The sequence below is a fragment of the Arvicanthis niloticus genome, chromosome 13 (genome assembly GCF_011762505.2).
Source record: "Arvicanthis niloticus isolate mArvNil1 chromosome 13, mArvNil1.pat.X, whole genome shotgun sequence".
Lineage (NCBI taxonomy): Eukaryota > Metazoa > Chordata > Mammalia > Rodentia > Muridae > Arvicanthis > Arvicanthis niloticus.
Window position 1 is genome coordinate 73,994,216 of NC_047670.1, and position 17,255 is coordinate 74,011,470.

At 45.2% G+C, this 17,255-nt stretch overlaps 2 protein-coding genes across 12 annotated transcripts in view; one reads left to right on the top strand and one right to left on the bottom strand.

Moving 5' to 3' along the window:
* The window catches only part of Cox14 (cytochrome c oxidase assembly factor COX14), a 46,121-nt gene extending 32,271 nt beyond the window's left edge, over window positions 1-13,850 (top strand). For all 11 annotated transcript variants that reach the window (XR_013103471.1, XR_013103472.1, XR_013103473.1 and 8 more), the window contains 3 exons: window positions 1,330-1,499; window positions 1,781-1,948; window positions 12,982-13,850. The gene's annotated coding sequence lies outside the window, so the exon portion shown is untranslated. The remainder of the gene's footprint in view (window positions 1-1,329; window positions 1,500-1,780; window positions 1,949-12,981) is intronic.
* The window catches only part of Cers5 (ceramide synthase 5), a 39,186-nt gene extending 24,589 nt beyond the window's left edge, over window positions 1-14,597 (bottom strand). Inside the window, 1 exon segment of the mRNA XM_034516980.2 lies at window positions 14,274-14,597. Coding sequence (XP_034372871.1) covers window positions 14,274-14,470 — 197 coding nt within the window. The 5' untranslated portion in view covers window positions 14,471-14,597.
* Between the last annotated feature and the right edge of the window lie 2,658 nt (window positions 14,598-17,255).

The window sequence follows — 17,255 nt, forward strand, 5'->3', positions numbered from 1 at the left end:
ATCCTGTATGAAAAACAAGAGCACTTGCTGTTTGCGCTTCCAGAGGATCCAAGTTCATTTACTAAGCACCATATTGAGTGGCTTACAGACACCTAGGATTCCAGCTCCAGGGGATCTGACACTCTTTTGGTCTCCATGGGTACCCTCACACATAGTACACTTACATGTACTTTTTTTTTTTCCAGACATGGTTTCTCTGTTTTGCCCAGGCTGTCCTCAAACTCACTCTGTAGACCAGACTGGCCCCAAACTCACAGAGATCCACTTGCCCCTGTGTCCTGAGTGCTGAGTTTAAAGGCATGCACCACCACAGCCTGATCACAACAAAAACTTTTTAAAAAGTGACTTTTATTTTATTAGTGTGTGGAAGTTTTCTCCTTTGACCATGTGAGTCCAAGAGATCAAACTGGGATAGACAGTTGCACTTGGAGGCAAGTGCCTTTATCCAGTGAGCTATCTTACTGACCCAGAATTTGTACCCTTCAGGTCTGTAAAGCCAAAACTGTCTTCACAGTACTTCCATGACTTTGTAACAATTCTTTTCTCCCATAAGTATACAATGAAACTACACAGCTACATGGCATATCAGTACTGTGATAAGATGAACATAGAGCTGATGAGAACAGAACTGGCAGACAGCAAGCAGTCATATAAAGCTATCAGATTACTCTTCTTTTTAGTTTGGAAAAATTATCTTTACAAGATGTTAAATTACCATGTAGCAAGCTCATTATTATTTTAAATATTACATGTATGTTACATTAAAAATTTTTTAATTTCTGTAGCAGTATACATTAATAGACTTTATTCACATAAATAAAATCTCATTTGAGATTCTTAATGATTGTTTTCTGTTGTTGAGATAGGGTCTTGCTATATATATCACGCTGGTTTGGATCAATTTGCTCCCAGGTGTTGAAATAACTTGTTAGAGCAGTCAGTAAGTAGTCTATGAAAGCTACTTCTGTGTGGCTATCAGAGACGGCCTCAGGGGACAGTTCACCTTGTTTAAGACAGAGTTTCTTTTGTTCACTATTGCATCAGCAAGGCTAGATGGCCTACCAGCTTCCTGTGACTCTCTGGTCTCCACCTCCCATCTCCTCTACTACCATGTGACTCACAAGGACACTGGGTCTAGCTTTTATTTAGATTCTGAGGATCTGAACTCAGGTTCTTAGGTTGTGCAGCAAGAACATTACATGCTGAGCTATCTTCTTAACCTGAAAAGTATTTAGGGGTAGGGGGTTGGTGAGGTGGTTGAGTCAGGATCTTGCTGTGTAGTCCTTGCTGGCATAGAATTCACAGCAATCTTCTTGTTGGTCTCTTGAGTACTAGGATTATAGCTGTGAGCCACTGTGAGACCGACTGCCCAGGGTTATGGAAGAAGTGCAGATGAAGCATCAACCCCGGATACCTTAAACGTGAGGACAGCGGGAACTGGCTACCTCCCTACTCCCAACCTGGCACCATAAAGCTGGATCCCTGACCATCAACCCTAGGTAAGAATGTATTAGCCTGACAGTTGTCAGGCTTCACTCCTTGTCTGATCTTATAAGGTCATCAGTGTTGTTCTCCCCCCACCCTCTACTCTACGGCCCCTGAGTATATAGATGAAGCATCTTCCAACACCCCTGACCTGGCCAATGGTATTTGGCCACATGAACCTTGCCCCAGAGACCCTGGCCACCTCCCCAGGGAAATAAATACCCTTCTCTTCCCACCCCAATAAACGAGCCAGTTCTCCAAAGCTATTCTGACTATGTATTGCCTGCATACTCAGAGTCAACTGAGATCCTCTACTGCACCCACCCAAGACCAGCTAAGCTTTCCTTCCTGCAGTCCAGCTTGGTATGCAATGAGCCTGACTACCACAAGGGAGGAGCGGACATAGGGCAGCAGCCACCATGCCTGGCCTGAAAGCTCTTCTTCTCACTGACTACTTCAAGATGTAAGTCTAGTGGGTCAGCCTGAAGGTAACATGTACCTGTATTGTGGGGGTGATTGCAGTCTGCCTTTTCTCTATTAACACCTGAGCAGGTTAGTCAGTATAACAACCTACTACTTTGCTTCTCATCACTAATACTTCTATTGTGTTTGTGGTTGGTTTCACCATCAGTGCTGGATGTGAGCTATTTAGGAACATTTAAAGTCCAGACTGTGCTTCCTAATTGATGTTTTGTGGCAAGCAATACAAATAGGCTAGTTATGCTGAGACACCTATCTTGGCTCTCAAGGATGGTCTATGGGGCTGGGAAACTTTGGGATCACTAGGTTAATTATGCTATCTCAACCAAATAGACAATAAGATAAGCATTTGTGAGTAATAAATCAGCTGATGGTGTGCTGAATGAACGGGGGCTTGGGTATAGTATATGAGGCAGGGAGAAGAAGAATGTATTTGAACAGGAGTGAAAGAATGTGAGAGTTAACTCTGCAAGGGTAAATATGGTTATATAAGAAGAATAATGCGGTATACTGGTAACACAGCTTTAATCCCAGAACTCTGGAAGAGGCAGGTAGATCTGTGAGTTCAAGGCCACGCTGGTCTACAGAGCAAGGCCAGCCATAACTGCACAATGAAACCCTGTCTCAGAAGGACAGGAAGGGAATGTACACTGAGGAGCCAGAGACAGTTAATGCCGGCTAAAGGAGGGGAGTGGCTTTCTTTCTCTAGTGGTGTAGTTGAGCAAAGCTGCTCACAGGAGCAGCCCTAACTACATTCAGTGGTTCACAAGATAACAAAGAACAGAAGAAAACACAAGGGGAGATGGCTCAGAAGGCTGAGAGCAGAGGAGGGGGATGAGAGGGCAGAGGGCAAGCTGGCTCACCAGGCCACAGCCCTCCCTCCCTCGAAAGTTGCTGCCCTACCCCTACTTAGCTTTTTTCTTTCCCTTTTTTTGTTTTTGTTTTTCAAGAGGAGGGTTCCACCCACCTCTACCTAAGTGCTGAGATTAAAGGCGTGTTCCACCACTGCCTGACCAAAAATAAGATAAATCTAAAAAAAAAAAAAAAGTGTGCCTCATGCCCAGCCAGGTGCTGGCTGTAGACCCTTGTCCTGCAGAGCAGTGACTGGAGTTCTACTGCTGAGTCATCCCTGCAGCCCACTTACCTTTCATGACCACACTCAGTGCATGTGCTTCAGGGCGAAGCACAGACATGGAAATGGACAGCAAAAGTTCTTTCTCAAAAAAGTCCTATCATCCTTCATATTCTAGAAACAACTTTAACTAGACTCGGTGCCTATATTTCAGAAGTAAATCGTGTTTTCCAGGTTTACCAACCCTAATCCACAGGCCTCAGGCAGCCCACCAACAGTCTATGTGACAGAAAGTCTTGAATGTGGATCCTCCTGCGTCCACCTCCCGAGTGCTGTGATTATAGCTATGCTGGGCTTGCCCACAATGACTGCACCTTAACTGTTGGCTTTATGGCTTTATCTTTAAAGACCATGATTTTGGTAGTGGTGGGATGGTAGTGGTGGGATGGTAGCGGTGTTGGTTTTTTGTTTGTTTTTGATCAAACCTAGGCCTTTTTTTGGATGCTAGGCAAATAATCTAAAGCCAGATTATTTACACTTCTGTCCTTGGAATATATATCATAATTAACCTCTTTAATAAAGTTGCTGAAGAATGAATAATTTTTGGACAAGGCATGACGGACTGCACAGGGTTGTAATCCTACCTACTTGGAAACTGCCTTAGCTAGGGTTTCTTTGCTGTGAAGAGATAGAATGACCATGGCAACTCTTCATCAGGAAAACGTTTCATTGGGGCTGGCTTACAGTTCAGAGGTTTAAGCACAGTAGCATGTACATAGGCATAATGCTGGAGAAGGAGCGCAGAGTTCTCCATCTGAACCAGCAGGCAGCAGGAAGGAGACTGAGCCACTAGGCCTGGCTTGAGGTTGAGACCTCAAAGCCTATCACCCACACCTACTCAACAAGGCCACACCTCCTAATAGTGCCACTCCCTACAGGTCTGAGGGGCATTTTTATTCAAACCACCACAGAGACTGAGGCAGGATAGTCACAAGTTCAAGACCTACTGACTATAGAATGAGATCAAAGCCAACCTGGGCAATTTAATAAGACCAGCTTCAAAATAAAAAGCAAATAAATAAATAAATAAATAAATAAATAAATAAATAAATGGGGGTGGGGTAGGGTGGGAAGCTGGGGAGCATAACTCAGTGGTAGAAAGCATGCCTAGAATATGAGGCCCTAGGTGCAACACCTGACACTGACAACCAAACAAGGCAAACCAAGAATAATGGCATACTCCTCTAATCCATGAAGTGAAGTGGAAGCCAGTAGGGATTATATCACCAAGTTCTGAGCCAGCTTGGTCTATGCAATGAGACCCTGTCTCAAGTGAATGAATGAATAAATGAATAAACAAACTCCTTCATTAAAAAAAAATCCCTATTAGATGGTGAAATTCCTCCTTTAAAGACAAAGTACTTCCTGGGTCAACTTTGTGCATTATGAAGTGTAGGAGGTCACTGACTACTGAGGAATCAGAAATGAAGTTAACCAAAACTTTATTCTGTGTGTATGTGTGCTTTGCCTGCATGTGTGTATGCCTAGTGCTTGAGGAAGTGACAAGTGTTGTCAAGTCCCTGGAAATGCAGTTATGGATGGACAGCTCTGAGTCACCACGTGAATGCTGAGAACTGAACCTCCCCAAGAACAACAAGTGCTCTTAACTGATGAGCAGCTCTCCAGCCCCAAGTTAACCAATTTTAATCTATGATCAGAGATCTCCCTAAAAAGAACCAACCACAACCATCTGATTTAATGGGAGACATTCCGTGCCTTTGATGGAGACTTCTAAGACAGATGCCACCCACAAGCTAAAATCTACAAGAAATATCCTTTTTAATTTCTCCACCCCCACCTCTGTGTTTGTTTATTTTGGACACAGACTCTCTCTATAGCCTAGGCTACCCTTAAACTTGTGATCTTGCTTTAGCTTATGAGTGCTGGGATTACAGGCTAGTGTTATCACATTCAATTAGAAATCCTGGGTTTACAAGAGACCACACAGAATGTGACTATCGTCTCTGCCCTCTTTGGCTGTGCAGCTTCCTACGTGTATAGGACTACTTGACAAACTTGTTTGTTTACAGGTCATTAACTACTGAGCAGATTTAAACAGAAAGTAAAAATAAAGAGCAATGGTTACCTATTAGTTACTATCAATCAAACATTACTGAAAATAGAATTATTGGTTACTTAAATCATTCAGGGACTAATCAACATATTAAAGCTCACTCAGGCTGCTCACTATTAAGATATTGATTTTGTTGCTGGGTGATGTACATCTTTAATCCCAGCACTCAGGAGGCAGGTCTTGGTTTAAGGCCAGCCAGGGCTACATAGCAAGTTCCAGGTCAGCCAGGATTACACAGAGAGACCCTGTCTCATAAAACAAAACAAAACAAACAGAGGTTTTGAGCTTGTCAGTTTTTGATTCATTTGACTACATGGCATTGAATAAAGTTTCCTTACTACTTTTGGCAGTAGGGGCTGGGGCTTGGGCTCTTCTGTTCCCCCTGCCTCCATCCTTAATGATGAGCTTACAAGCGTATGCCATGGCCAGGCAGTGGTAGCGCACACCTTTAATCCCAGCATTTGGGAGGCAGAGGCAGGTGGATTTCTGAGTTCGAGGCCAGCCTGGTCTACAGAGTGAGTTCCAGGACAGCCAGGGCTACACAGAGAAACCCTGTCAAGAAAAAACAAAAAAACAAGCATATGCCGTCATGCCTAGTTTTTATCTGTTTGAGGCAAGGTCTCTCTACAAAGTCCTGGCTGTCTTAGAACTCACTATGTTATCAGGCTGGCCTCACCTCTGCTTTTTGAATGTTGGGATTGGAGGTATCTGTCACTGCACCCAGACTGTGAGAATCTGAGCTAGAAAGACAATTAGGCAGCAAGGAGCACTGGCTGTTCTCAGAGAAGAACCATTTCAGCCCCCATATAATATAGTAGCCCATGACTTCTGTTAACTTGGGAGGCAGAGGCAGGTGGATCTCTGAGTTCAAGGCCAGCCTAAGAAACCCTGTCTCAAAAAAGCCAAACCAATCCAAACCAAAAATGCCCTCTAAGCTAGATGTAGTGGTGCCTGCCTTTAATCCCCAGTCAGGAAGCAAGGGCAAGATGCTATTTGTGAGTTCAAGGCCAACCTGGTCTACATAGGAAGTTTCAGGACGGTCAGGTCTATATAGAGAGACTGTTTCAAAATGAACAACCTCCCTGAACCTCCACACGTGCTTTAGCATGCACATACCTGCCCAGGAGCACACACACAGACACACTCCAAACACAATGGACAAATGTAATGATAATAAACTTAGGAACCACAGATGCAAAATGTTTTAATAGCCAAACTTTATTGCTACTTATTTTTAATTATGTATATATACACCTGAGTACAGATGCTCACAGAGGTCAGGGCATTAGGTTCCCTGGTACTCAAGTTCCAAGTGATTGTGAGCCACCTAGTATGGGTGCTAGGAGCCCAACTTGAGTCCACTGAGCCATTTCTCCAGCCCCTACTAGAGATCAAAATAAAGTGATGTGTAGTATTTACAGAAGCTCAGACTGTACTCTCAGCATTCAAGAGACAGAGGCAGTAAAATTATGAGTTTGAGGCCAAAGTAAGACCTTGTTTCAAACCAACTACTACTACAACCACTATCTCCACCAAAACAGACAAAGCTAAACAAAATTATTTTTTTACATTATTCATTTATTTTTCCCCAACAGGGTTTTGCTGTGTAACCCTGGCTGTCTTGGAACTCGATCTATAGACCAGACTGGCATTGAACTCACAACGATCTGCTTCCTCTGCTTTATCCTGCCTCTCAAGTCCTGAGATAAAGGGGCACACCACCATTGTCAGGCTAGTTTTTACTTTATTGATTTTATTTGACACATCTAAAATGCTAAGCATGGTTTGGCAGTACACACCTGTAAGCCTAGCCCTCTGGAAGTGAAAGCAGGAGGATTGGGAGCTCAGGCCAGCCATCTTCAACTACATAAGGGTCTGAGGTCAGCCTGGGCTACAGGAGATCCTGTCTCAAACAAGTTCCAAGTAGAGAAAAGCTTAGGTCCAGGCATGGTAGTATACATCTTTAACCCTAGCATCTAGCAGAGCCCTGCAGATGGCTGAGTTCAAGGTCAATCTACAGAGCAAGTTCCAGATCAGCCAAGCTCAGGCAGGGAAGGAGGTGGAGAACAGAAAGCTGGTGATGACGTAATAAAACAAGGAGGCCATGTTCCAGCCCCAGCAAGCAGCAGAAAGAGAGACCAGCATCACTGAGGTAAAATCTGGGAAGTGTGTTCTGAGAGCACAAAGAAACTGTGTTCTGGAGATAACCAAGGTTGTACCTCATGCTAGTAGATGGACTTGGTAATGTGTAAAAGTCACCCAGTGTTATTTGAAGGTATGAAGAGGTTATGATGTGAGCAGCTGAGGCTTGGCACTGTCAGAGGCCAGGGAAGACCATTGGTGAAAGTTCAGCCTCAGTTGCAGTTGATGGCCCAGGACTGAAAGAATCATGCAAAGAAACTGAGGCTTGGCACCATAGAGGGAACCTATGAGAAGCTTTTGGTGAAGCCTAGTTGCAATAGAAGACCTCAGCGTATTAGAGATGCCAGTACCATGGGATGACCACCAAGAACAGCAGTGGCAGTAGAATGGAGTCAACCAGAGCCTAGAGTGCTACAGAGGGCCGAGCTGGAGAAGTGACCCAAGCCTGCTGGAGGAGCCCAGAAGATCATGTGTGGATCCCAGACATTGGAACAAGAAGCTGTAAGGTCGAAGTTGCCTTGGAGGCCCCAAGATGTTAGAGACAGCAGAGCTGTGGGAGACCTGCTGAGGAAAGCTGCTAACAGGGAGTGGAAGCAGCCCAGGAGAAAGTTTGTTGCAGTTAACAAAGATGAAGAGCACTTTGATATCAGACATGGAGATGCTGAGTTTGGAGTTTGCTCAACTGGCTTTTGGTCTTGCTTTGGTCCAGTATTTCCTCACTGGTGATGTTGGAGGTATGATCTGCTTTTTAATTTTGATTTCTTAAGGGATTACAGTTTAGAGATTGCATGAATCTCAGAAGAGATTTTTAACATTGTTGAGACTGTTACAGACTATGGGACTTTTGAAGTTGGACTAAACATATTTTGCATTAGGCTATGCCTAGGTATGACTGCCATTGATTCACGAATTTGAACAAGTTTATTGGGACCAGGGTGGAATGTGGTGGTTTGAGTATGCTTGGCCCAGGGAGTGACACTATTAGGAGGTGGGCTTTGAGACCTTTTTCTAGCTGCCTAAGGACAGTCTGCTACTGGCTTCCTCTGGATGACATGTAGAACTCTCACCTCCTTTAGTGCCATGACTGCCTGGACGCTCCATGCCTTGATGATAATGGATTGAACCTGATATTGATGAATGATAACCCTAACCCTAACCCTAACCCTAACCCTAACCCTAACCCTAACCCTGTAAGCCAGTCCCCAGTTAAATGTTGTCCTTTATAAGAGTTGCCTGGGTCATGGCTTTTTTTCATAGCAATGAAAGCCCTAAGACAACAATATAGAGTTCTCTGCAAAATACCAACATCTACTGTGCAGAAAATGCAATGAGAGAAGTTTTTACAGAATGAGCAGGGACTCAGAGAGCTTCTGATTCTCTAGAACTGACTGAGAAGTTAATTTTTGATAAAATGGGGCCATGTGACCATTTTCCCCAACCTCACTCTGCAGATATGCAAATATCATTTAATTCTGTAACTTGCAATTCAATAATGCCCAACAGAACAAATGTAGGGAGGCAGTGGAATGGGCTATGCTCCTTATAACCTAATCAGCATCTATGGCTATTCTTCTCAGAGGCTCTGTCCTCTGGGAGATTTGTTAATTCTCGTCTAACATGAGTGATGAGAAGAAAGGCAGCCAGGCTACTCATTTAAAGAAAACAAAATTAAAGCTACACTTAGAGCTGGGCATGGTGGTGCATGCCTTTGATCCTAGCACTCAGGAGGCAGATCTCTTAGGCCAGCCTGGTCTACAGAGCAAGCTCCAAGAAAGCCAGGGCTACACAGGGGATAGGGGTAGGAGAAAGCAAGCAGCAATTAGTAGATGTGGGGAACACTGGGTGGGTGTGCTATGAAGTAGAGATACCAAGGCTTCATATGAGGAAGATGAAAGACAGAAAAAGCTGGGCGTAGTGGTGCACATCATTAACTCCAGCACTGGGGAGGTAGAGACATGGTGAGTTTAAGGCCAACCTGGTCTACAAAGTGAGTTCCAGGACAGCCAAGACTAAAAATTCTGTGGTGGGGCAAAGAGAAAGACAGGCTAAAAAATTATGCCAACAAATTGTGGTGGTGCACACCTTTAACACCATCACTCTGACAGCAGAGGAGGAGATCTCTGAGTTTGAGGCCAGCCTGGTTCATTCTACATATTAAGTAAGTTCTAAGCAAGCCAAGGCTACATAGCAAGACCCCACCTCAGAGAATAAGTAACACAGAACAGGCCAGCATTAAGCCTTTTCAGTTCCCAGTGACAGGACATGCTATCTGGAAGGCAGCATTGGACACCCCAGTGAAGCTGCCTGAAATGATCAGACAAGACTGATGACAAATAAGCAAAGTGAAAGTGGTCACCTGTGTCCTGCATGACTCACAGAGTAACTGTCTTCTGGCAATAACTTACCCCAAGTAAGTTAGCCCACACAGACTTGGTGTATCAGTATTTAAAAAACACTCGAGGAGCTGGTTATAAAGTTTCAAACAATTTTATATAAAATTGAGCTTAGAAATGCAGAGTAGTTAATCATGCCTGTAATCCCAACAGTCAGGAAGAGGGAAGGAGGCTTGAGTGAGACATCCTGTCTGTCTCAGAAACAAAACAAACACAAATAAGATACAACACATCTAGCTTAGAGCATTCTTCCAGGTTTCAATTAGCAGTATAATAGTGAAGAAAAGAGCTAACCTGGGAGTCACCCCCTTTGTGACAGAGTTATCCTAAGTGTGCATACTGAAATCTCTATTTTTTTTTCTTTTTTTCTTTTTGTTTTTTTAAGATAGGGTTTCTCTGTGTAGCCCTGGCTGTCCTGGAACTCTCTGTAGACCAGGCTGGCCTCGAACTCAGAAATCCGCTTTCGTCTGCCTCCCAAGTGCTGGGATTAAAGGCGTGCACCACCACTGCCCGGCTCTATATTCTTGACAATCCCTCTGAGTATCTGTGTACAAGAGTAGACTCTTTCCAACCATTCAGTAAATACCTACTGATCACATGCTCACTGTGCACTGCACAGACGCCCCCACTGTTGAGAGGGAGTACCTGCTTCTGGAGTTTGGGTTTTGCCTGTGCTGGAGAGTAAGCCCAGGGCAAGCACTTGGTCTCTGACCTATATCCTTAGGCCCACACTGCAGTTCTTGAGCAAAACAGATAATAGTGCTGGGTGTGGTGACTCATGCTTGTAACCCTAGCACTTGGGCAGTGGGAGCACAAAACCCCTCAGGAATTAGAGGCCAGGCTGAGTGGCACAGTGAGTTGAAGCCAGTCTGAACTGCAGAGATATATTTTATTTATTTATGGTCAGATAGTTTTTCAAGTAATCTCTATTAGAAGAGGCTGCAATTCTCTAGGGAATATGGAAAGAAAAAAAAAAAAAAACCACCATGGTTCATGAGAAGGAAGAGGAAGTAAGCTCTGTTTTGGAGGAGACCCTGAGACAACACAACCAGGCCTATCTATGATCCAGGCATGTGGGAGGCTAAGGCAGGAGGATTTTGAGTTGTGAGCTAGCCCCAACTACATGGCAAGACCTTGTGTGAAGGAGGAAGCTTTTCATTAAGTAGGATAGGTTCAAGACTCCTTAAAACATAGCTCTTAACCCCAGGACTCAGGAGGCAGAAGCAAGTGGATCTCTGTCAGCTGGAGGCTAGAGTAGTCTATATGGCAAGTTCCAGAACAGCCAGAGACCCTATCTTAAATTTTATTGTATCGTTACTGTATATTTTAAGACATTCAGAGTTATTACTGAATGTGTGTGCGTGTGGTCAAACAAACAAAAAGTCTATCCAAAATAATTGGGATTTTTTTTTCTGCATTTTCTCATTTCCCAAATCCTATTTAATAAAAATATATATTTATTTTTTATATATTTACATATCTTAAGTATATATATCTTAAATGTGTGTATATATATATATATATATATACATACAATTCAGTCTTCCTCCCATATAAACACATTAAATCAAGTACAGGAGTAACATGAATTCCTCCCCTTGCAAAAGGTTAGTCTTAGTACATAGCCCTGGCTGGCCTGGAACTCACTATACAGCCAAAACTGGCTCCTAAGTTCATGATCTTAAACTCAAGCCTTAGCTTCTTGAGCACTGGGGTAGAAGTTAATATTATAGCTGGGTGTAGGAGTGCACATTAAATTGTAATCCCAGGGCCTGGAGGTGGTTGTACATGCTTTTAATCCCAGTACTTGGGAGGCAGGGGATCTCTGTGAGTTCAAGGCCAGCCTGGTCTACAGAGTGAGTTCCAGGACATCCAGGGCTACACAGAGAAGGCCTATCTTAAAACAAAACAAAACAAAAAAATAAATGTAAGCCCAGAACTTGGGAAGCTAAGGAAAGAGAATTCCTGCTTATTCAGAACCAGCGGGGCTCTATATAAAGTATCAGGCCAGCTAGTTTCATAATTAGCTTCTGCTTGAGGTAAGCTCAAGCAAACAAACAAAAACACCTGGAAGGTGGCTAAAGGAAACAGTCCTGTCGTAGACTATGAGAGAACGCCACCGTGGGGAAGTGAGCTTAATGCTAGATCTGGCACCAAACTCGGAGGGACTAGGGACGAAACAGTGTATTGTCTGTAAAAGGGGGTTGGCATCTCCACCTACCAGTCTATGATTGCTTCTCAAAATTAAATAGGCAGGATTTGGGATATAAGAAAATGCAGGAAAAACCAATTTCCCAATTATTTTGGATAGACTTTTTTTTTGGGGGGGGGGGGTGTTTTTTTTGTTTGTTTTGAATTTTTGATCTCATTGTAGTTGTCCTGTAACTAACTATGGTTCAAAGCTGGCCTTGAACTCAGAGATCTGCCTAGGTGTGTGCCACTATGCTCAGAAAAAATTCCTATTTTATTATTTTATATATATGGGTGTTCTCACTTCATAGAAGTCTGTGTATCATATTCATGCCTGTGGAGGTAGAGGAGGGCCTCCAATCTCCTGGAACTGAAGTTGCAGATGGTTGTGAGCTGCCATGGGAGCATTCGGAATCAAACTCAGGGGGTACTCTGGAAGGCACTGGATTTTCTGGCACAGTTCTTAATGGCTGCGCCATCTCTCCAACCTCTTAGATAGGCTTTTACTGTACTTTAAGTATAGCTCTGTTTCCTTTATGGAAGACCAACACACAAAAGAACAGCAGTCAATTCCGAGCCATTTCTGAGATAGATGGTCTTAAAGGAAACAAAATAGCAAGACTGTTGCTAGGGTCAACTTTTCCTAAGATCACACACTAAACAAACAAGTTGCTTGTCCTTACTGGACAAGAAATATCACATTAGGAAGAATGCTTGTTCATCCCCTTGACACTGGAGTACCATAGAAACATGCAGATAGAATTCCCACAGGGAAAGGATCCTTTCTAGTGACTCCTCTAGGGAATAGTCTCCAGCCATCTGGGGGAACGAACCCTTCAGAACTGGAATACATCCATATATAAATATATATATGGATATATATGGAAATATATGGATATCTATATGGATGTCTATATGGATGTCTATATGGATATCTATGGATATATATATGGATGTTTACCAATAGCAGAGGTAAGTCACAAAACTGTTATATATCTGTATGAGAAACAAAGACTTTTCTTATGACAATGAAAATCCGTATTGGATTGTCTGTTTTCTTGATAGTCTCTGCATTTCATTTTCAGCCCTCACTATGGAAGAGAATACCAGGATCCAGTTTTCCCCTAAGCCTGCACCTGCACCTCCACCTCAGGGAGACTTAATGATGACTGTCTTGAAAAACTGTACGTTCTTGGGGGCCTACAAAAGAGTTTCACTTACCACACTTATTATATATTTACTTTTGCATCTGAGTGTCTGGCATAGCACTTTTACAAGAGGGGACACTATTAATAAATACAGATTAGTGACTAGCTAGATATAAGAGAAAAACCCTCATAGACAAATCAAAGAAGTAATCCAAAACAGATACTTCTGAGTAATGGATTATTTTGTCTAACCACATCTTCACACTAGAAAGGGGGGTTCTTGCATCACAGTCGTGTTTGTTCTAGATAAGGTTTTTACAGAAGTCGCCTCTGCCTACGCGGAAAGCACTTCCTTGGAGCTTGAGTGAGCTTTATCAAAAACACGGCTATGATGGATCCACATTATATATCACAGCAGATTCTGGTCGAACAGTATATTTTTGGCAGCAGATAAGACTAAGCATTTGAAGAAAGGGGGGAACTATGTGCCCAGAGCACATAGTTGGGAGAAGTACGTTGTGAATACTACAACCTTAGAAGCTAGTTCACAAAGCTGTTTCCAATAAAGTCGCAGCCTCCATCGCCTTGAAAATGACCACTCCTCCCATCTCAGGCTTCCAAGGCCTGCTCAGCAGTTCCTCTTGACACCTTCCCCAAATGTTGGAAGCCTCGGGCTTCACCACACCCTATCCTAGCCAGACCTCGGCTGTCAGACTAACAGACGTCCACGCGCTAACAAATCAGGGCTTGGGGCCTAACTGATACGGCTGCTTCAGACCTCAGAAGTAAAGTAACTTTCGCAAACATTACATCTCACGCATCCACCTATGTCGCTCGGAAGGGCTGGCGCCTGCACTGAGCCCACAAGCTTCCACGACCCCAACTAATTCTGGTTCTCCCGGGCCCTTCCCGTTCCTCGCGCGGGGCGCTGCGGAAGGCACGACTCACGCTTGGGTTCCTGGAGACTGGGAGACTGCCTTCGAGAGCTCCACGCGACTCTGGGGTCTGCGCTTCTGGGGCCCAGCGCTCCCCTCCACGCTCTCTCACTCGCCCACGCCCCGACTCGAGCGGTCCGCACTCACGCAAGCTCCAGGGGCGCGCCGCCGGGCTCCGAGCATCCATCCCCTCCGCGGCCCCGGCCCCGGCCCCGCCGCCGGGGCTTCCGGCCCTCGGCCTCCGGCCCGCGGCGGCCGCCCCCCCTGCCCCCGGCCCCGCGCAGCAGCGCTCACCGCTCGAACAGCATCCTTAGGGAGAAGATACCCGCTGCCAGCGGGAACACCAACAGCACGTGCTGGGCGCGCGGGTAGCCGAAGCCATCGCCCCGGCCCTCCAGGTCCGCCCAGCTCACGTTCTGAGGCAGCCAGAAGCGCTCGCTCCACAGCCAGCCCCACAGGAGGCCCAGGGCTTCCGCCGCCGCAGTCGCCATCTTACGCGCGCCCGGCGGCCACTGCCGCCACAGCCTCCGAGGCAGGCAAGGCAAAAGGAACCCGCTGGGAGGCGGCCCCGGGGCGGGGCCGGGCCTACGGCCACCCTCTTCCGTCCCCGGGTCCTCCCAGCTGCCCAGCTCGCCTCTCCCGCAGGCCTGGCCTCCTCCCCGCCCATCCCGCCTTCCCGCCCACTTCCCCACCACAGCAGCCCAGGCCCCTCAGGTTGGGCCCGGCCTCGCCCCGCGAGCCGGTTTTTTTTTTTTTTTACCACGCCCACCTGTCCTGGTCACGCCCCTCACCTGCAACCCGAGCCACGCCCAGTTTCTTGTGGCAGGTTCCACATCACCATGGTCACACCCCTACTTCAGGCTAGTTTCTCTCTTTTGGAAACATTCCTCCTAGTCCATCAGATTCAAGTCCATTCTGGCCCCAGGCCGGGCTATACAGTCCTGATCGTCACTTACAATCCCCGTATCCCAGCCAGTCGGCTGTGCAGTCCACCCTAGTTGATGCTACTTCTTTTGTGCACCTCCTTGATCTCCGCCCCTCTCCTTGGCTTTAGGCCTTAAAAGTTACCTTCACTTTTTCTCAGAGAAAGCACAGGGCTTTGAAATATCCTTAAATTAAAAGCCTGTAATTCCAGTCTCCACTGTAATTCCACGTGGGGGTTGGAGGCTGGAGAATCAGGAGTTCAGGGTCGTTCTCTGCAAGTTCAAGGCCAACATGAACTTCAAGAGACCTCCCCATACCCTTTTCCCTTTGAGTGTGTGTCGGAGGTGGTGTTTCACCGATGTAATCTCAGCACTTGGGTAGCTGAAGCAAGAGAATTGTCATGAGTTTAAGACCAGTTTGCCCAGCACTTGGGAGGCAGAGGCAGGCAGATTCCTGAGTTCGAGGCCAGCCTGGTCTACAGAGAGAGTTCCAGGACAGCCAGGGCTACACAGAGAAACCCTGTCTCGAAAAACAAAACAAACAAGCAAACAAAAAAAAAAAAAACCCAGTTTGCATAAGGTATAGGACAAAAGGTTCCTTCTTTCTCTTCTCGGGGCAGAAGGGAATGGGAAAAAAAGCAGCAAGGCAAAAGGAAAACGAATGACCGCTAGTTTCTAATGACATCTGCCATGTAGCAGTTTCTGGAGGAATAAGCAGAAGTCCAAAGAGGCAAAATAGCTTGCCCATAGTCGTGTAGATAAACAGCTGTAACTAGAAACTCTTGAGACTCCAGAACCCCAATTTCCTCATCTTACAAACCACCTCAACTTTAAATACTCAAAGTGAACATTGAACTCTTGTAAGTTTACATAAACAAGGAAACGAAGCAGAGACCAGGCAGTTTTCAGTTTTCATAGGACCAAACTGTCCTTCAATTGCCAGAGAGCCCTGAACATTGGTTAAAACCTAGCTACAACACTAATAGTCAGAAACTAACTAGGGACTGTGGTAACAGTAATCTTAACTTATGGTCTGAGGACAGCAGGTAAAGGAACTTCACAACTAGTAAGGTATGCTTAAGGTTCAAGGGGAGGGCCAGTCGTGAAAGAAAGAGCTGTCCAGTGAGGGCATTCAAAGGTTTACTTCACCTGCTTCTCAGACATTAGCTTATCCCATGCCCCATCCGGAGAGTGTTCTAAGCTTTCCCGGCCCAACCAGAGACACTCTGAACAGAATCCACAGAGTGAATTTAATTGGTTTTTCTTTTTCGCTGCTGCAGATTGAACCGGAAGCATACTCGCTACAGCCGAGCTATATCCTTGGCATTTCTTATTTCTAACAAACTCATGAGTGACATTGCAGCCTCCTGAACCGTTGCCTGAAGCTATGTTCATTAAACTCAGCCTCATTTATGGCAACTACTCCATGTGTGTGGTGTGCTTTGTGTGTGTGTGCTTTGTCTGTGGTGACATTGCAGCCTCCTGAACCGTTGCCTGAAGCCATGTTCATTAAACTCAGCCTCATTTATGGCAACTACTCCATGTGTGTGGTGTGCTTTGTGTGTGTGTGCTTTGTCTGTGGTGTGTGTGGGCATATTACATTTATTATATGAAAGTTTGCTTGTCTGTACATGTATCACAGATATACCTGGAGCCTGTAGAGATCAGAAGAGGGCATCAGATCCCTTGAAACTGGAACTACAGATACTTGTGAGCCACCATATGGGTGCTGGGAACTAAACCTGTATCCTCTTGCAAGAGCAACAAGTGCTCTTAACCACTGAGCCATCTCTCCATCTCTTTCCAAGACCAATAAAACTTGTTTCTAACAAGGAATTCATGTCTTCTCTTGCCCACTTGGTAGGATTTTTTTCTTCTTCTGAGAGTTTCTCTGCATATCCCGGGCAGTCCTGGGTTTCACTCTAAAGACAGCTGGCCCTCAGCTCAGAGGTCCGCCTGCCTCCACCTCCTGAGTGATGCTCTGCTTACCTAGTAAGACTTTTTTTTTTTTTTTTTTTTTTTTTTTTTTTTGGTTTTTTCGAGACAGGGTTTCTCTGTGTAGTCCTGGCTGTCCTGGAACTTACTCTGTAGACCAGGCTGGCCTCGAACTCATAAATCCACCTGCCTCTGCCTCCCAAGTGCTGGGATTAAAGTCGTGTGCCACCACTGCCTGGAAGCCCAGTAAGACTTTTATGCAAATCCCTTCATCTCCCTTACTTGGTAAAACCTTTATGCAAATGTTTGAACACTCCCTCCCTCCCTCCCCAAGCTGTAAATCCTTCTTGGAATTTAAGTTGACTTAATGGGAAAAGAACCCTTTCCACTTTCATTTCCTTTAGGCTGACTCTCTTAA